Source organism: Glycine soja, chromosome 2 (assembly GCF_004193775.1).
Source record: "Glycine soja cultivar W05 chromosome 2, ASM419377v2, whole genome shotgun sequence".
In the NCBI taxonomy this organism is placed as follows: Eukaryota; Viridiplantae; Streptophyta; class Magnoliopsida; order Fabales; family Fabaceae; genus Glycine; species Glycine soja.
The window spans coordinates 48,236,780-48,257,180 of NC_041003.1; the positions used below are offsets into that span (position 1 = coordinate 48,236,780).

The 20,401-nt window shown below is 32.6% G+C and overlaps 3 protein-coding genes across 4 annotated transcripts; all 3 read right to left on the reverse strand.

The window, feature by feature from the left end:
• Window positions 1-517: 517 nt before the first annotated feature.
• On the reverse strand, window positions 518-1,998 carry LOC114401175 (heat stress transcription factor B-4b-like). Its single transcript, XM_028363623.1, has 2 exons — window positions 1,611-1,998; window positions 518-1,308 (listed from the first exon to the last, which is right to left on the reverse strand). The coding sequence occupies exons 1-2, from the start codon at window positions 1,860-1,862 to the stop codon at window positions 739-741; spliced, it is 822 nt and encodes a 273-aa protein (XP_028219424.1). The 5' UTR covers window positions 1,863-1,998; the 3' UTR covers window positions 518-738.
• A 6,491-nt stretch (window positions 1,999-8,489) lies between these two features.
• LOC114401183 lies at window positions 8,490-13,787 on the reverse strand. 2 transcript variants are annotated; one of them, XM_028363635.1, is made up of 9 exons: window positions 13,507-13,787; window positions 13,331-13,422; window positions 12,929-13,000; window positions 12,712-12,818; window positions 12,491-12,546; window positions 11,789-11,963; window positions 10,858-10,941; window positions 9,933-10,223; window positions 8,490-9,561 (listed from the first exon to the last, which is right to left on the reverse strand). In XM_028363635.1, the coding sequence occupies exons 1-9, from the start codon at window positions 13,690-13,692 to the stop codon at window positions 8,711-8,713; spliced, it is 1,914 nt and encodes a 637-aa protein (XP_028219436.1). In that variant the 5' UTR covers window positions 13,693-13,787; the 3' UTR covers window positions 8,490-8,710. The 2 variants fall into 2 exon arrangements, with proteins under 2 accessions (XP_028219436.1, XP_028219446.1); XM_028363645.1 differs by lacking the exon at window positions 10,858-10,941 and having other exon boundaries at window positions 8,711-9,561; window positions 13,507-13,707.
• Window positions 13,788-14,972: 1,185 nt separating this feature from the next.
• On the reverse strand, window positions 14,973-19,844 carry LOC114401193 (dihydropyrimidinase-like). Its single transcript, XM_028363657.1, has 13 exons — window positions 19,583-19,844; window positions 19,090-19,227; window positions 18,934-18,985; window positions 18,188-18,457; window positions 17,897-18,108; window positions 17,349-17,469; window positions 16,580-16,667; window positions 16,403-16,481; window positions 16,114-16,201; window positions 15,981-16,021; window positions 15,819-15,871; window positions 15,527-15,683; window positions 14,973-15,373 (listed from the first exon to the last, which is right to left on the reverse strand). The coding sequence occupies exons 1-13, from the start codon at window positions 19,670-19,672 to the stop codon at window positions 15,182-15,184; spliced, it is 1,581 nt and encodes a 526-aa protein (XP_028219458.1). The 5' UTR covers window positions 19,673-19,844; the 3' UTR covers window positions 14,973-15,181.
• Between the last annotated feature and the right edge of the window lie 557 nt (window positions 19,845-20,401).

Consider the following 20,401-nt stretch of genomic DNA (forward strand, 5'->3'; position numbering starts at 1 on the left):
ATGATCAATACGTATATTATTTACTCAATATATTATTCTTTTTCGTTTTTTTATTTCTTTTCTTATATATAAAAGATGTTGTGAGAAGATGTTATAAAAATAATATTACTTTATATAATTATTTGATCTTTCACTTTATCCTCATCTTCATATACACATGTCTCAAAAATTACACTTCAAAATCAAAGTGGAAAAATATTGTCGTCCATTTTTAATCATTTCCCCGGTTCAAATGTCTTTTCTTTTCTATCAGAGGAGCGTACTATAAAATCAGCATTGAAGTATTGGTATGATTAGTTGTCATTTTGTGGTCACTACTTTGGATCCTTTCTTCATGGAAGTGTTAGAATTGGTTCCCCGCTAAATTAATAATGTAACATGTTACATAAAAGGGGCAGCAACCTTAACATGTTGGTGGTTGTTATTATAGTAATTTTTTTTAATCAAGTACCAAGACTTATTCAAAAGAAAGAAGAAAATGTAGAGAAACTAAAAACAACAATGATGACAAAAAAGGTAAATAATTAGCTAGCTATTTTATTTTTAACTCCAAAATAAGCAAACAACTGCTTCTTCTAATAGAAAATTCCAAGGAAACAACAGTCTAGTTAATTAATCTGAATACAAGCCTCTTCTATACAATGCTTCTCTTCAAATGTCAACAAAATCATGAATAAGATCTATCCAATACAATAAGCTAATAATCATCATGTGAAGTTCTTCTAAGACTATCAAGTACTATTCTTGTTGAACAAGGTTACCTGGGTGCAATCTCTTTTTGCCACAAAGAGGAACACCAAAGAGCTTCACAGAACTATTATTAGGCTCATCACTAGAATTAGTCACCAAAGACTTCTCCATAATACGGCTCTTAGTTGGTCTTATAACATTTGGTGATGAATCCAATTCCACCATCTTCAGAATAGCACTTCTGCTTCTTTGTTCATCATAGGAAGCAGCAGGACTTACATGGTTTTGGATGAAGTATATGATGTCATTGTATAGGTTCTTCATGTGAGTGAGTTCTGATAAGAGCATGAAGTTCTTTCTCCTCAGTCTTTGGTTGTCCTCAGAAAGTGCTGCTAAGATGTCAGTGCCTGGCTTAGGAGATGGTAATGGAGGAGCATCAATCCAACACATGTTTTCATCTGGCTGAAGAAGCTGTGGTGGTTGGTCATGCATGTGGTAGTGTTGTTGATAGTGGTGAGGGGTTTTCCTCCTGTGGATTTCACATAGAAGGTGCTTTGCTCCTTTTCTGAAGTATTCATTTGCAAACTCCCACCTATCAGCAGCTACCTTCTTGAATCCCTGAGAAAAAAAAGAAAAGGAAAGGTATATATATATGTGTGTGTGTGTATGCTGTTTTACAAACATGAGTCAATCATGAAGCTTGTGTAGCTAGCTAGGTAATCATAAGTTAGCCTTATGGTTCAAATAGTGAAGGAAAATACTTTTCAAGTTTTTATACTACAGAGGATTCCTTTTCCTAACTCTTCTGAATTAGTAATATGATTAGGCTATAACTCTGTCAAGAAGTGTAGCACAAAAACAATAATGAAGGATAGATCAGAACAAAAAAAGTTATATATATAGAAGAGATGGATTCTCACATAGGTATTTAGCTGCCTAACAAAGCTTGAGAAGTTATTGTGCTTGAAATAGTTGGGAAGAAGATCTCTAGCAAACTCTGGGGGCCTCCTCACAACAAATGTAGTTTCATCATCACCCCAAGACACAATGTGGTCAGTGTGAGGGTCATCAACAAGTTGGTATGTCTTTGTCAGAAAGGGAGCAGGCACTGACTTGTGAGACTCCATAGTGAACACCATGCTATCTTCACACCTGTCTAGTGTGAAAGCCATCACTGAATTACTCAAGAGTGCTGCTAGCTGCTTCCAATATTATGCTTTGATATGGTACTCTCATCTTCATTCACTTTTTGCACACCACCAACTTTTAAAGAACCTCTCTCACTCTCTATCATATTATAATTTGAAAAATGATGCATGGACACTTATGTGCTACTAGACAACTAATTAAATAGTTAGAGAAAAAAGAGAGAAAAGTAAATATAATAGTTAATATTATATGATAAGAAAAGAAAATGAAAAAAATTAAAATTGTTAATTAAGTATATACACTAAGCAGATATGCATGCATCATTACTCTTATAATCTTACAACTTTTTGAAACAGAAACATATGACATATTACTTGAATAACTATTCTTTGTCCGACCCCGTCTATTATGTCTGTTGTTTACTAACTTTAAGAAGCATATGACCATGTCAGTAAAAACAATGTATTTTTCTAGGATAAGATATATGATAAGATTCAATGAGCTATTAATTAGCTATTGATTGTTCTTTCGGATGCAATAGTGATGGGTTGTGATGCCTCTAGAGATGTGAGCTACTTTCTATTTTATTTTGGAGGAAAAACAGGGGGATATATTTTTATAGGGGTAAATACTTATATTCTTCCTAAAAAGTGTAAGAGAGTGATAGATTGATTCTTAAAAGATAAAATAATTAAATTTAGGTTTTAAATGTGAAAAAATGTAACAAAATTTGTGAGATAATTTATTATTAAGTTATAATGTTTTAGGATCAATTTAATAATAAGTTGTATTTTTTAGAATCAATTTTATATTAAATTGTAAATTTTAGAAATCAATTTGTCATATTAATTTATTCGACTAATCTTTTACACTTTTTTTCATTCAAAGATTAAATTTAAATTTTTCATCTTTTTAAAACTAATTTATTACTGTGCCACACTTTCATGAATATTTACCTTTTATAGGATATTCTCCAAAGTTTGGAGAGGTGTATGGGGGTATATTAATCAAAACTTAAAATGTACTGAGATGGGGTTGTTAGATCATTTTCATTTGAGTTTGAAAGTTAAAAAAAATGTAAAGACTGCATAATGCAGTGATTTTTTACGGATACAAAGATCTCACGTCCTCCGCAAATTCCTAGAACAATAATTAAATTAAAAGGTGATATTTTAAGTATTTGTTTCTGTATACACATACTATTGTGTGGAACTGAAACTTGGAAGGTTGCGATAGTCCTCAAACTTAAAAAGAAAATACTTACTTTTATGTGTATTCATTTGCCCACTATTATATATGAATGTCAGAAGTTGTTCAATTTGTTGGTCCCTCCCTCTCCTCCACCCTCGTCTTTACTTGGAAACTAGAACCAAAGCCTGCTTTGCTACATATTTTTTTGTCCAATAAAAGAGGAGATATTCTCAACTCCTCATGCTTTTTGGCATCTGCAATAGAGAATTATTTTTTTAATTGGACTGATTTGTTTTGTATTAAATTTTAATCATATATACAAGTTCCCCTGAATGATACCTTTGTCAAATTTCCATCCAAAATGAATACCTAGAAGAAAGTACATGACTATATGGAAATTAACAAGCCATTTTATTTTTGAATAATGATTAATCTTTTTCATATGTTACTTGAATGTTGAACCACATTTATAACTCTACATTATAGATAGAAAAAAGAAGATAAACTCAGCTATAATAAAATAACACTAAAAGTTATATGAAACTAATTGTATGCATATAACACTATTTTTTAGTTTTCATAATCAAATATTCATATCTAGCAAGAACTCAAGATTATCATTTACACATAAGTGATGCTCAGTAGTACTGTTCTTGTTGGTTTAATCTCATCCATGCTTCAACAATCTCATTCAAATAAAGTACTAATAAGGATTGATGGGATAGAAACTTTCTTAGATCACCCAAATCATGACTTTTTGATTTCCAGCTTGAGAAAAGTAGTGTCTCAGAAACCAGAAAAGATAAACACTGTTGAAGAATTATGTGGTAGTAGTTTTTCTTTTTTTCCAGCTATCATGTGTATCCCGCCCTTTATTTTCTGAAGAAATACCTTTTCTTCTTTTATAGGGATATTTGTGGGGATCACTGTTGGGTTGTGATCACGAGGATCACCATTTTAAATCTTTTCCCACTACAGCTATATGTCAAAGTTTGCCTCCTGTACATAACTATAGAACATATAATAGAAATTAATAAGACTATTATATAGTAATTGTAAACACTCAAAGTGCTTTGTACCTAGTTTTCAAGGTAGAACATTCTGACCTTTATTCATTTTTGTACAATCCAAAGCACACCCGTGACCTAGACATATAGAAGATGTAGCTCCTTCTAGTCATCAATCATGGAATAATGTATTTATATATACACTGCACAATTATTATATAAGTGAATCTTCTGGCATTTGACTATAGATAAGGTATATATATTTAAATTTTCAATGCTATGCCTAATTACATTAGAGAAGGAAGAAAATGATGTTGTGCACAACCTTCTAGCTCTAGATTCCATTGTTGGAGGGGTCACATTCATCACTTTCTTTCTAGTTTGCTAATTTCTTTCTCTTCACACTCTTCTCTTCTTTCTCACTTTTGCTTTGAAAATGTATGTGTTGAAATTAAGTGGCACACTTTAGCTAGCTAGCTCCATCTTCTCATTTTAGCATCTCTTTTGAGTCTTGAATGAATTTTTGCATACTGTTTGGTGGTCAAAGTATAGCTAGGAAGCCTCTAAAATCTCTGCATCACACTGCTAAGAATCTGAAAGGTCCAAATAGAAATCTCAATAACGAGAAGATTCTATTCCAAGTTAATATTACCAACACCTACAGTTTCCAGTAAAAATGGGCAATATATGTTGTTGCATCACATGATCTATCTCCATCCATGTGACCCACTGCATGCCTTTTTAGAGAGAAAGAGAGAGAGTTTTGTCTTTTATGTATCATGCACAAATCTAAATGCATAACATGTGAAGATCAGCATGTGGTAACTAATTAAATTTTAAAAAATTAAAATAGAAAAGAAGATGCCTCCAAAAGCGACTATTATTGGATTAATTAACAAAAAGGGAAGGTTTGAAAGCTTAGTGGTTTTTGTAAAAGTTAACACCAATTGCATGATTTCTCCTTTGAAATTTGAAGAACAGAAACTGTGGCTCTTCTTAAATATATGTTCTTTGAAAGTTGAAGAGTTTTGAAGACCAACAACCATACTTTTTTGTTTGTTATTTTACACCGAGAATATCTCTCCAAAATATAGTCATAGACTAATTCCTTCAAGGTGTAAAAGTCACCGACGTGAATATTGTCTCTCCAAACATTTTATATATATATATATATATATATATATATATACTTGAGGAATTGAACCACTTATAACATGCACCAACAACTGACTTTTAACGGAGGGAATAAACAAATCCCTACAAAGAAAAATGGTAACTAGCTATAACCATCAACTTAATGCATAAAAAACCTTTGAAGTATATTTGCCCAAAATATGATTTGTTGAACAGGCTCGTTTGCATCAGTATAGTATTTGTACTTGTAGACACATGCATAATTAATTCTACTGAACTCAGCTTCATTATTTTTTCAAATTTTCAGTTAATAAACAAGACAAATTAGAAACTAATGATTTTAAGTTATTTATGATGTGGACGATGAAATCAAACGTTTGCTGAGGAAGTTACATCCATTTTTTTTCCCTTTGTTGTAACAAAATTAAGGAACTAAAAGAATAAAGATTAGTAGTTTACAGTATAGTTAAGAGGCTTCGAGTTATATATTCTTTGATATTATGAAATTTTGAATAATCAATTTTCTTTTCTGGTGAAGTTACTAAGGTAATTAACCATTCGCAAGAAGTGCAGATAATAGAATATTCATAATAAAATAGAAATGAAAAATAATGTGTCAATACATACTCCACCGGTTTTACTTATCCTCATCCTTAGTGGACGAGAAACTATTATTTTTTTGAAAAGAAAATCTTAGTGGGGAGGGGTTATGAGTTGTTGTTTCTACCTTAATAAAGTTAAATGAATAATATGTATGTGCTTCCTGCTAAGGAGTGCCTCATCAATACATGAAGAATTCACCACCCCATCTCAGCCAAATGATGAAAATTCACATGCGAAGGACAATGCAAGCAAGCTTTAGTCTATCAACCATTTATATGTAAAGTAATTGTTCCTATTACTTGGATTTTGGCATCATTACCTCTCATGCATTTGTCTCGTCAGTGGTGTTACGTTCACACTACTATATATCTCTCTCTTTTCCCATTATAATTAGGTCCCATGTATATAAACTATTATTTTATCGTGCATAACCTTCTTTACGTTGGATAATTATCCACTGGAAAATACTATGTGATTGATTATATATCATTATTCTTTTTATTTTACTGTTTTATTTTTTTAATTACATTGTATGCACATAGTTATTACATTCTTCACGTAAAAATGATGATAAAATTGGTGTAAGGCGGTAATGTAATAAAAATAAGATGGAACTAAGATTAACATTGTTTACAATATTATTGTTCTTTAATGAAAGTGGTTTTGGTTTAGAATATGACCAAATAATTGTCAGAAGCACTAATCAACACACCAAGCATTTTCCTTTCTCTTTTTCTCTGAAGAACTTTGTTATTTAGAGGATATACAAAAGGTGAAAAAGTGATGGATAGTGGAGAGAGGAGCTATTGAAAGACAAAATGCAAAGAGAGAGGAGCATGTCATTCTTTCTACCTAGGAAAGACAACAATTTAGGTCAAGCAGTGTGCAGAAGCAAATAGCATTAGAAAAATTCAGCCATGGTCGTGTATTTAAAAGTAAATGGAAAGGGCAATTTCAAAGGCCTTTCCAACCTTTCACTCTCTTCCATGTCTGCATGCATACATTTTGTTCTCTAATCTTTAGCAACTTATTAGGTACCCTTTGCTGCCTTTATTTTTTTCCTCGTGACAGTCAAAGTAATGCCGTAATGCATTTTTGCAATGCAAAGTAGGCATGCCATTCAATTCCTCGTGATTATCAATTGTTCGAATTTAGCTCCGATGCTAAGGTTTTGATTTTTGTACGTTTTTAATTTTATATTTAACAGTTTATAACAGATAAATACTTTATGGGCTACACCATTTGGAGACTGGATAAAACACTTGACTCCTTTTTTCCTTCCGTACATTTTTTTTTCTGAAACAACATTAGAGAGAAAAAGTGAATACAGTTCATAAAAAATGAATGATAATATATTAAGATCCTTTCCTTTTTATGTATTGATTATATTCTTCGTTTTCCTTTCTATCTACACCTTGTGTATTAACATAAAGTGCTCACTCTTTAGATTAAAATAATCTAATAGTGTATTATCATTAAATTTTTTACAAACATATCAATTTGTCAAAATAATATTAAAACAGTAAAATAGAGTGTCGAATTCATACTTTACTAAGAGTTTGTATATATTAAATTTTGAGTTAATCAATGATTAAAACTAAATATTTTTTGGAGTAATAGTATAGAAATATAAACTTCAATCGTAACAAAGGATAGAAAAACATAACAAAATGCTAAGAGATAAGAAAAAACAAACACCTGAAGGTGAAAAATGATCTTTGGTGCAGATTTTTATAGTGAAATTAGGTGAATTTTTAAAGACAACAATTCTTATCTTTTTAAGTCAAAAAAAACATTAAAAAAAAATTAGATAATTGTCATGTAATTTAAATGTACAAACTAAGTTTGCATAACAATTATCCATTACCTTTATATATATGATTTCATAACAAGGTTTTTCTTCTTTCAAATAAATTATACATGTTTCGTAACAAGGTTTTTTATTATTATTTTAAGATATATTTCTTAACTTTTACCTGAATTAATTATGCATATATCATTTATAATTTTAAATATTTTTCATTTACTTTTTAAATTTTGTCTATATTTAGATTATCTGTGTAATATAATATATTAACTAGTTAGTTCCTGTTGAAACAAACGCTTACTTTATGGAAAGTAAATTTATATTCTTGCGTACCTAAACTACAACCAATATTTGAAATCAAATTACACCTTTTTTTGGCTAAATATTTTTTTTGTTACGATTCAACCTTGGTTTTTTGACAAAGTGCATCGATATTTGTATTAAGCATTGACGTGTTAGCAACGGGAAGTTGTACTGCTACATAGCGTCTTAGATTTGTGTTAAAACCAGTAGTACAAAGTTGTACTCTTAACGGAACAGAGATCCCTTCATTTCTAATACAAGTACTTCGGTGTAGTACATCTAATAAGCCTAGAAGTACCTCGCTTGCAAAGGCTATATATCCACTGAATCAAATTGGATAAACTCATCACATTGATAAAACATCATTCAAAGTTCAATGTTCCACTTTAGGCGAAGACATTTCCAAAATATGCGGAGGTAGAGGAATTCTACAGGGTCGTCCTGAGACCACATGAAACAGATTCAAAATACAAGCATATTTGCTTGTGACCTTTTGTGACTCAGTTCATGTGTTCTCAGGTCGCCCCTGCTGAACTTTTCTCTACCACAATACAGCATTGGCGACCAATTCCAATCTATTGCGAATGAACTCAGCACAAATGAAATTGGAGCAAGGGCAAAAGAATGTAGAATGAAATTCTTATTGCATGAATGTGGTTCAGGTAATTAAGCTACAGGATTCTCTTATGTTTGTGGAATTGCATATTTTAAGGCCAGGCACCTGTATCTTATAGGTACCATACCTTCTAAAATAAATCAAACAAATAAGCATAAAAATAACTAACATGAATTAAATCTTGACAAGAACTAAGCAGTAAAGTATAAATTAAACTAAAATCCTTACAGAAGACTCAATGACTAGTAGCTCTTCTTCTGTAAGTTTCTTCCAAACTCCACCTACCACGAGACATCCTTTCTCCCCTTGCAATGGCAATTCATTGTTTAATTCACCAAATTCTTTGGTCTCCCTCATCTTCTTGACAGTTGAATTATCAAGTTGAAGAAGGTCTAAAGTGGCATCTCTCTTGGCACCATGTGGGGTCAATTTCCAATTCTCTTCCTTTTCTGATACTCGATTCTGTTTTTCATCATCGATAATGTCAACAACAGGAAGACAACAAGGCGATACTTGATTCTGTTTTTCACCATCAACAATGTTAAGAACAGGAAGACAACCAGATGACCCAACAGCACGGGGCAACATGCCAATTGGACACGGGTTCCATGATTTTGCCAAAGTCCAAGTCTGTGATTTTTTAGTGTCACAATCCATTGCCATTAGTTTTTTATTTTTCATTATCTGTTGTTTAACTAACTCTAGCTTTTTAGCGGCTTCAAGCATGGATTCCTCAAATTGGAAAATGTTCTTTGAAGTCAATAAAGGGCTTTCATCATCTGCACTCTCTAAATTGGACAAACTAATAAGAGAGAACTTTTGAACTTTCTCCATCAAGTAGCTGTCATTCATCAGCTCTGCAAGCTGAAGTGCTGAATCCAGGAGCTGCTTGTTGCAAAGTTGTGATACAAGGAGACATCTACGAAGAAGTTCATGCAAAACTCTTTTTGGCATAATTGCTGTTGCAGAAGGATCTTTACTGAGAATTCCAACAAGCCATGCAAACAAAGAAGAAAGCCGAAACTCTGTCCTCGAGTGTGAAACCCCCATATTTGGGTTATCTACCAAAATTAAAAAAGAAAACACACTATGAGAACAATAATGAAGAAACCTAGCGTGCTAAAGTCACGTGACATAAAATAATCCCAAACCAAAATGAAGGACAATAATTTTAAAACTCAATATCTGACTTCACGTTAGCTCAAGGCAGAAGCAATATTAAAAGGAATTCAATCGGAAAAGAATTTCCATTAGTAGTGCATTTAAGGCCCTAGAATGTATCTGGCATTTAATGAGTAAATAAATGGGGCATCAAATGACAAAAGCACACAAGAAAGATACATCCCAAATACCCCAAAACAGATATTAAATTTCAACCAGAAACTATACATAATGAGAAGGGATAATGTAGAAGGAAAGAATTGCTACCAACCTTCTTTATACTTCATATCTTCCTGAGTCTCAATCATATCAAGGATTTCCTTAAGAAGGTTCAGAAGTAATTCTGGTTCCTTATTGCACAACTTGAGTATGATAAGCTTCCAATCGGCCAAAACATTTTGAGTGGTTAGACCAATCGAAGCACCATCTGCATTCTCTTCCAACTCTGAGGAACTTAAAGCTTTCAACAAATACTCCAATAACACAGAAACAATCTCTGAGGAAAAGGAGGAATATAACTGAAGAACATATTTCAAGATCTTTGTAATTTGTTTCTTAGATCCTGAAAGTATCATGATTCACTAGTAATTAGTACATGAATACCCTGAAACATTATTTAAACTGAAGATACTCTACAACAAATTATTTCAGTTTCACTTATTTTTCAGAGTAAAATAAAAATATCCAATATCTCATATATTAGGAATCTCTCATTTATTTGGTCAATCAGCTTTAAGGAAACCCAACACTTGCATTTTTATGAAAGAAAAAAATTCACTATGAGAAAAAATAGAAACAAAAAAATATGAAATGGCCAGGAATCCTCTTAAAGCAGAACAACGACAATAAAGAAAGAAAGAACACCCACTAAACAAGTGAACCAATCTCTTAGCATAATCAACAAAGGAACTCCCACAAACCAACCTGTGATTTAAACCCACAAAGTGGCCAAGAAAACAACAGTATCCTGTAAGAGAGGTTAAGTAGACACAATTGGTGTTGCATCCTTTCTTTTCTCTTTTATTTTTTGTTATGTAGCCTTTAGACACAATTTACTTCTCTTTTAAAGGATGCCTTGCCACTCTTCCCTCTACACACCCTCTCCCTTTTACACACACGTGTGCGCACACACACAAAGGTATACTAAACAAACACAACAAGTTTTATTGTATTAAGAAATACAAACAATACAATACCTCCAGTTCGTGGTGTTTGACTCTTGCTAACTATAAGAGACAAGAGCTTATTACGCCCAAAAAGCAATTCACTATGCTTGACCCCTTTAAAAGAGAAAAAACACAACATAAGAATTGTAGGAAAAACATGCAGTTGAAAATCATCTTACCAACAAAATAACCCATACTGTCTAGACTTGAATATATCTGAATAGGATACTACACCATTAACTCTACATCTATTAATAATTGAAAAATGACTTGGCATGTGTTACCATTACTATATACTACATAAATTCATCCTTATATTCAAAGTAAAGTATGGTTCTCATGTTAAGAGGGGTGAATGGGAAAAGATAAAATAAGCCACAGGCGGAAATATAAGTTGGTATACAGTTTTTTATTTCCTTTTTCTTATTTTGTCAGGGACGGGGGATAAAATGTGATTATATAGCAATACACAAAAAAAAGTACAATTCAATCATCAACTACATGCAAAGTATATCATATTCTGAAAAAGAAGAAAAAGAAGCATGGACACCATTGTTTCTTCAATTTTTTAAAAATATTTCTTATTTCTGATGGGGGGAGGAATTGGATCAGCATATTAGAGAGTGGAGACTAGGATGAAAGGAGGCCTAATTATTTTATCAAGAAAAAAAAAAACTAGATCCAAAAGGCCAATAATGTGCAACCTAAAGACAGAATACAGGCTCCACAATATAATGGGCCAAAGGATTTCCAACCATCAAATTTTCAAATTGGGATTTTAACATTAAATTACATGCTTTCCCACGTGCACAAGTTTCATGTACATAAATATAACAGAAAATAGGAAAACACAAAATAGAACTTAATGAATAGGTGGAAGGAAGGTATTTGACATAAAATAAGCAAGTGTAAGACAATGATTAAAGTCACAATAGGATCAAAATGAACAAAGCTTACAGACGTTTTGCTTTTAGTAGTGAAGAACTAGACTGGGCACTCCCATTGACTTTCAAGCAGATAGCTAGTTCACGAATCTTAGACTTAATTTCTTTCTTGACATTTGCTATTCCTTCACCATGAAAAGGAATGGCTTTGCTCTGAGGTTCCCAATAATAAGATTTTAACCAATCAAGTGCCTGAAAATATTAGTAAAACATCAGATGAGTGTGGGAAGTGGGTTAAACATACTCAAGTGTGACAGGAATAGCCATACATGTCAAGAAGTTATGAAGAAATTGCCCATATTCAAATAGCTAAATCCACAAAAGAAAACCAGGATGCTTTCCATTTTTCTTTCCAGATACATTTTAACAACAAACTGAAATTTCATCAGAACAAAAAACGAATGTACGACAGTACGAGAGTAATCTAAAAGTTATCACAAACAGTGATTAATAACTGTTGCAAAATGGCATAGATTTCAGTGACTACCATGCATGTACTCTGTCCTTTGATACCATTAACAGAGAAACATGATTTATATTTCATATATTAAAAAATGTTACACAGACTTTGGGAAAGAAAAATTCAGTCCAATAATTTCCTGAATGCTAAGAATGTAACCCCAACCAAGGACCACACACACTTGCTAAGAACTTAATCACAAAAAAGCATAAAGATTGTTGAGACAGATGATCAAAAAACCGAAATGAGTCATATGTACCTTAACAGAAGCACTACGAACAATCTTAAGTGACGGAAGCTCACGATGTGATCCCTCTGCAATTACAGCAATAAGTAAGACAAAAAGCAGGGCACTCTAAACATAATAAAATAAGCAACTATGTGAACTTCTTTTACTACTAATGAAGATGGTGTCCCATTCTATCAGTCAGCAGCAAAACAAAAACAATAACTAACAAGAGTCAAAGGAAACTTGTTCACCGTGGCGAATATCAATCAGCATGCGCGGAATACCAATCGCATCGGCTGCCACTGCTATTGACGTCACTTCTTTCTTGCGTGTCTTCTCAACAACACCATTCACAAGCCTTCAAAAAGTAAAACAATTAAATACCGAAGAGAAAAATTCAAAAAATAAATATTAATGGAAGAAAAAAAAAGCATAAAAAAGGAAACATATAGTGAGCACTGAGCAGACCTCATGATAGCCATGCAATACAGCATAGCAAGCATCTCCTCCGAAAGAGAAGCGTCATTTGATTCATCCTGTCTACAATTAAATCAAACAAAATTGCTTTAATTTACATACAAACATACACTGCTTTAATTAATACATTACATATATTTTCTAGACCACAGGTATCCTCTCCCACTGGAGGCAATCCTGTTTGAACCGGGTAGGACCACTATGGGCAGCAAAGCTCTCCCTCCAAGTATTTGACGCAGCTGCATACCCGGGACCTAAACCCGAGACCTCTGGTTAAGTTGGAACAATTTCACGCCAGTTACGCCAGTTGATCCACAAGCTTGGTGGTATACATTACATTGTTTTAATTAATAAATACATACACACGAAAGTACGGAAAGGAGTTAGGGTTACCTGAAAAAGGGGTCTTTGAGTTGAATTTCGATGATGGAAGCAGTGACTTCGATGAGAACTGGCAAGGAACCTCGACTTCGCCAAGCAGATATCTGAAAGCGCAGAAAATATGGTTAGGTTAGGATTGCAGTTGCAGTACTATCCATATTATGAATTTGAATGGTTAAGAAAGTTACTCGTTTGAGAGCAGAGGAAACAGAGTGAGGGGAATCGGAGAAGAGAGCGTGTTTAACGAAGAGCCACTCATCCCAATTCAACCAAGGGACTAATCTATGTGCGCTTGATGACGATGATAATGATGATGATTCTGTAACCACCACCTTCGCCTCTTCTTCCAACCCTAATAACAATGCCGGCTCCATCCCAAACGTGCTTCCACTACAGAGTCAAACGGCGCCAAATCCCCTGAGCTCGAGGGTTTTGCGCTGTTTGTAGTCGTATCGTAAAAACCTTTTCTTTTGAATTTTTTTTTCAAGTTTTTACAATTTAGAAAATTGGTTCTGTACTAATAAATTTTGGATTAAATTGTAATTTTACTTCTCTATTTTTTATTTTTTAAAATCAAGATATTTAGTTTTTAAATTTTGTAAAATAAATAAATTTGACCCATCCGTTTTTAATTAAGTATCTAAAATCAAATGTTAATTTTAATGTGATATATTGATATTGATGTTATATAGCTAGTGAAATGATATTTATGTGAAAAAAAATTAAAAGAAATATATAAGAACTTATGATATATAGAAATTTATTTATGGATAAAAGATATGAGTTCAATTCTTATAATGATATTTTTCATTTTATTTAATATTTTTTTACATAAATATTATGTCAACAATTTATATAAAATTAATATATCATATCAAAGTTAATATTTGATTTTAAATGATCAATTTATCATCAATTGGAAGAAATATCAAAATTATTGTAAATAATATAATGACCAAAATTATAAATTTAAAATTAAAAAGAGATGAAAATTACAAATTAGCTCAAATTTTGTCTGACTTATTTCTAAAAAGTCTTTATTTTAATCCGTATATTAGCTATGTTTTAAACTTTTAGTCCTTGTACCTTATTTTATAACAGTTTTACATGGTAAAAAATTAACAATAGAGATTAAAACATAAAAAGAATTATATAAGGATTGAAATATAAAATACCTAGATATAGAGACTAAAATGCAAAGGTGAGACAAACTGTAAAAACCAAATGATTAGTTAAACATAAAAAAAAACATTTGGTTTGAAAATTTATATTTCGTTTTCAGAAAATAAAAATATTAAAATTTTTTTGGTTAAACTATTTTCAAAATTCATGAAATGTTTTTCATATAAAATTTACAAATATTTTTGTATAATAAGAATATATTGCTGACAAATTTATGAATAACTATATTTGTTATATATATATATATATATATATATATATATATATATATATATAAATTATGTTAATTATTATCAACATAATAAAAAAACAACTATGAAAAAATGCCAAATGCAATTATCTTTACATCTTAAATTATATGCCTTGATAAAAATAGCTCTATAACCAATGCTAACTTTCAAACATTTCATTAAACAATGAAACCAGCTTCAAAAAATGATGAGATATAACCAGGTGCATGCAAGAGAGATTCTATGTCATAACAAAGTAGAAAGTTATAAAACAGAAATTGGATGCTATCAGAATCTATGCAATTGCATGTACATTAGTGGAAAAGGTAATACGAAATATATTTATTAGAATATACATATTTTTCTTTATTTGCACAGAACTGGATTAACATCTTTGTTTTTCCACTCTATCAAATGTTGAAATTTGACTAGAAAGGATATCAGAAATTTTCTAAGTGCTGGCTTTGGCTCTCTTTACTGGGGCCTGAAGGGAATTTAGATAAATGGCATCCTTTTTGTCCAGTCCATCAAACAGATAACTATACGGTGGCATTTGGATGTATCTCCCAGTTCCAGGAGTGACCTTTAGTTCATTATTTTCCCAAACAACTCTTCCTCCCACAATAGTCACTTCAATTTTTCCCTGAGAAAAATTAGAGAGAGAAAAAAAAGACTCTGAATCTTGATATTGCATGCCAAGGCTTCAATTGTTGAACAATATACAAACAACCACATGTTGAACAGAACCATAGGACACAAACAAGGCATAAGGAATAGATTATAATTAAACCAGTACCTTTCCTCTTCTTCCCTCATAGACATTTGTGTCCAGTCTGGAGTGGTGGGACTTTGCACTCATCTCAAAGCTCGAATTTGGATTAAGGATGATAATATCTGCATCAGATCCTGGGAGAATAGCTCCTTTCCTTGGATATATATTGAAGATTTTAGCACTGAAATGATTGTAGAAACAAAAAGCATCAGTTATACAGTTATACTTTTGGTTTTTGGCATCTTTACCAAACAGTTTTCCTTTATAGTCATAAGAACTGAAAGATAATTTTCACTTTGATTAACTGAAAATATACCATTCAGTGCTTGTTATCCGGACATAGTCAGTGACAGATATTTGGCCAGATTCCTGTGACATAAATATATAAACCATAAGTTCTAGCAATAAGGTTATCCTGTTCACCATTTTACCCCAACCTGAAAGTAAGGGAGTGCTAAGCTGGAAATTGACATCTTACCACCATGATATCCCATACCAAATGCATTCTTTCTTCAATACCTACAGTTTGCAATGTATATCAGTATGAAAACATTTCAAAATCAGCAAGAATGTATTTAGGCCACAAATGTCCAAGACTTTCACGTGATTACCATTGACACCATTAGGCATTTTACGGAAGTCATCGATTCCACGAGCTTTTTGGGTGGAATTAAAGGCACAATGATCAGTTCCTACCAGCTGCAAATTTTAAAAGGTATCCTTTGGTCAAATAAACAATCTAAGTAAAACCAATAAAATTGAGCTGAGCCGCTGAGGGAATATTGATCAGAAATAATTGAAAATGCTAGGATGTATTTCACAGCTGAGACTATCCTAAGAAATTCAAACTATCATCTTTAAATTGTTTATTGAACATAAGCCTGAATCATAATGTGAAACCTGCAAAACTCCTGTTGAAAGGGCAGCTTGAAGGGCCTTATCATGTCCTCGTTTCCTAATAGGGGGGCTCATGACATACCTGAAACATGAGAATGAACAAGGCTTGTATGTTCTTAAAATTCAAGGCAATAAAAGAACAACAATAAAAAAAACGTTGAAACAAGTGAAGGCACTTGCTTTGCTGCAATGTCAAAGTCAGGATGCCAAAGCCAGGATTCATCAAGGGCTAACCCAGAGGCAATCGGCTCTCCAATTACCCTTTGTCCTGCAGCACAAGAACAGGTTACCTTACTATTACAAAAACAAAGTGATCAAGGAACAATAACACTTAAAAATTAAAATATCACAGTGGAAATGTATAAAGATCCTTTTGTTCATCTTCATATATTGAGATTCAGTCCATCAGTGAATTTTTTCCAGGACTGTATGGAAAGAGGGAAAGTACACCAGGGAGAGGATAAGTTCTCCTCCAAATCATAGAAGTACAAAACAAGGAGATAGAAAAAAAAAAGCAGCTAGGCAAGTCTCTTTGTATATCAAAAATAGAATCTTCCTCAGGAGGCTATTGTCATGAGTAGAAAATACAGAGAAAAAGGGTACATAAGTAACTGTGAACAGTAAAATAAAATAAAATCACAAGACATGAATCAGAATTAAGTCTCAGACTCTCAATTAAGTTCAAGTGACTTGAGTTGCCCTCTGTTTCTACACTCTATGATAGAGTAGAGACAACAGTAAAACTCAAGAGTGGATTGATAAATTGCTCTCAAGTTATAAATTCAAGTGAAATGTCTTCCTTTTGCAATTCTCTCTCAAAAAAGATTGCAAAAGTATTAGTTTTGCTTCAAAAGGATTTCTAATTTTATATGCTATAAATCATGTACTTTCTCTTAATGAATGCATACATTAATAAAAATTGAGACTAACACTAGAAATATTAAAGAACCTGATTTCCGGGCTTTTGCAATTTCTTCCATTGCATCAATGCTCATTACATGAACCACATATAAAGGAGTATTCACAAAATCTGCTAAACGAATGGCACGAGCAGTTGCCTCTCCTTCCAACTACACAGATAACAAAGTCAAATGGAAGAATGTCCTATCAATCACACAGACAGACATTTAAACTTTGCAGTAATCACAAGATATAAGAGGACAAAACCAGTGATCAAGATGATCAAATGCTGGCTAAACGTGGTTAATGAGTTTATCATAACAAATGAAAGCTGAACACAACAAATGCCAAACTAGGGTGGTCTCACAAGTAAACAAAAATTGATAGTAGCAACTTAAATTAGTTAATTTGGCTCAAGTACAGCCAGCACCTAAATCCAATGCACTATGCCAGGAGCCTAAGTTGAAAAGGGAAATTTTAAACATAGGAGTACAAATCACATTCACATATGCTATAGGTTGGTCAGACAATGAAGAAGAAGAAAAGAAACAAAAAATGTTCAATCATTTTCATTCCCTTATTCTGCAAATTCTTTACCACTGCAGGCCTTGAAAGAGCATGCCCTTCAGGACCAGTTATTCCAAGTTCTATCATTTTCTGTTGCCCTTCATACACAGCATCTCCATTTTCCGCATGGACCATGGCTACGGCACCAAGAGACTTGCATTTTTTAAATCCTTTCAGAAGAAGCTCATCATTGATCATAAGAATTCCTTTGTATGCCATGAAAAACTTAAAAGAGTTGATCCCTGCAATTACAAAACATAGATGTACCACCCAATCAACCAAATTATCAAAAATGCATCAAGGAAATAATAAAATAACAACCTTTCTCCTTAACCATGAGCTCCATTTCTCTGGAAACAGTTTCATCCCATTTGGTAATAGCCATATGAAAACCATAATCCATGCAAGACTTCTTTGCCTTCTTTTCATAGTCATCAAAACCAGCTGTCAAACTCCCATTAAGTGGTATAACGAAGTCAATATGCATTGTTGTCCCACCAGCCAATGCTGCTGCCTGACCACTGAAGAAGTCATCAACCGTTGCAGTAAAACCAACATCCATATCTAGATGGGTGTGAGGATCAATGCCCCCTGGTCAGTTAACAAAAGGACCATTCATAGAGTCCTTCGGGAACATAATAACAACAATAATAATGATGACGACGAGGACTATAATAATTTAATTTTTCATGCACTTTTTACGTTGCTTACCAATTAGAAATCATTCCACTTATGATTTTTAAATTAGCATACATGGCAATGGGTTGCTCCCTACTTATATATGTATATACTATTTTTGTCATATTGTTAGTCAATGTAACATGAAGTTTACAAAATTGGACATTTGTGAAGATCCGGCAATAGCCCGATATAGGGTGGTCCGATGCTATCTTAAAATTTGAGATTCAGACAATAGGATAAAAAATGTAACTATCCACACATTCTAATTTAATCTTTTTTTTTTAATCTTAAGAATCGAAGATAGATATCAAAGAGTTTATAACAACTCACGCATTCTAATTTAATTTAACAATAATAGGTGATGAATTAATTGAATAGGTTGAAACCTGGCAAGACATATTTGCCGGTGGCATCAATGACAGTGACATCATCTCCAACCTGGGAATGGAAATGAATCATAAGCAGAAAGTAACAAAAAGCGCAAGGTGTTAGAAAGCAAATTAAGCACTGCTACTGCTAGGGGATTTCAATTCATCAAATACCCTGAAGTTAGGATTAACTGCAACAATGATGCCATCTTCCACGTAAACATCAGCCATCTGTTGGTGGTGACCATTCACAACCGTGCCTCCCTTGATCAACAACTTGGATGATGGAATTTCAGTCCCAGCATCACAAAACTGAATCACTCGAAAAGGACAAACATGAATTAAACATAGAACTAGTGGAAATGAAAATCTCAGCTCAGTACTAATGATCATAGCTACTTAAAACAGTTAAGAATCGAAGCTCTAACTCTTGGAAAACGCAGAACGGGGTAAGTAAATTAGGTGAGCATAGGTCAACACATAAGAGAATTAGTAAATCAGTTGTAACGGACTCTACACTGACATTCACTTACAATTTTTGTATGTAGGATAAGTTTGTTGACTTTTCCAATAACTAAAAAACCATATCTATTCTGATTAAATTTTGTACATTGATATTGAATAATTGAAATATGTAGGAAAAAGAAGATAAGATAGAGAAGTGAACCTGGTTGGATTGTGAAAGTGAAGAGGTAATGATAAGGAAGAAGGTAAGAGAGAAGATATGAAGGAATTGTGATGTGATATTGAACTGCATAGCTTATTCTCTACTCACTGTTCCGACCTGACACACTCAGTCAACGAGGAACCTGTTTTGTTTGGATAGCTGCTGAAAAGAATAAAAAACAGAAAGTTGCAATGGCGATCCAATAATGGATTGTGCTTCCGAACACTTCGGTTAACAAAAGTTAAACTTTTTTTTCTTTTCTTTCTTTAATATGGTGAGAATGAGAAGTTTGTGTATTTTATCCGGAACAGACTTCTCATTCTCAGGTGAATCCTTTTTCTCACCAAAATCAAAGGTGAGTTTTTTTTTTTTCATTTTATGTTTTTAAATTTTCTTATAAGCAGTTTTTGTGTCTTTTAAAATTTTAGATATTCATATTTTTTATATGATATGAAAAAATGTTTTAGCTCCAAGATTTGGCTCTATTAGGAAAGGTGCTGGTTTAACTGTAATCTGATTCATCTAAGGATTGAGTTATTTGACTGCTCAGTGAAAGTATGAGTACGGCACAAATCTCCTTTGTTTTGGTTTATATAGATTTTCTCCAATATCTCTTCGGTTCTCTCTGGACTTTTGACATAATATGTGGGAGTTTCACTTAAAGTATTTGTTTTTTATTTTTATTTTTTTGGAAATAATTTTTTCTACTGTCAAGTCTGAATGTTCATAGATAGTTAGGTATAAGTGGTAGATTATGGAATACGATCTTGGGAGATACAGTTCTATTCAATTAAAGAAACTTATTCATATATGTTGCTG

Bases quoted from the DNA above. Each gene is read 5' to 3' on its own strand.
- LOC114401175 (XM_028363623.1), bottom strand. From the start codon at position 1,862: ATGGCTTTCACACTAGACAGGTGTGAAGATAGCATGGTGTTCACTATG. The intron at 1,309-1,610 runs GTGAGAATCCAT...TTTTTTTCTCAG, and splicing joins TTAGGCAGCTAAATACCTAT to GGATTCAAGAAGGTAGCTGC.
- LOC114401183 (XM_028363635.1), bottom strand. From the start codon at position 13,692: ATGGAGCCGGCATTGTTATTAGGGTTGGAAGAAGAGGCGAAGGTGGTG. The intron at 13,001-13,330 runs GTAACCCTAACT...ATTTAATTGTAG, and splicing joins CTCAAAGACCCCTTTTTCAG to ACAGGATGAATCAAATGACG. The intron at 11,964-12,490 runs GTACATATGACT...TAATATTTTCAG, and splicing joins TTCGTAGTGCTTCTGTTAAG to GCACTTGATTGGTTAAAATC.
- LOC114401193 (XM_028363657.1), bottom strand. From the start codon at position 19,672: ATGCAGTTCAATATCACATCACAATTCCTTCATATCTTCTCTCTTACC. The intron at 18,986-19,089 runs GTATTTGATGAA...TTCCATTCCCAG, and splicing joins CAGTTAATCCTAACTTCAGG to GTTGGAGATGATGTCACTGT. The intron at 15,374-15,526 runs GTACTGGTTTAA...AATTTTTCTCAG, and splicing joins ATGAGGGAAGAAGAGGAAAG to GGAAAAATTGAAGTGACTAT.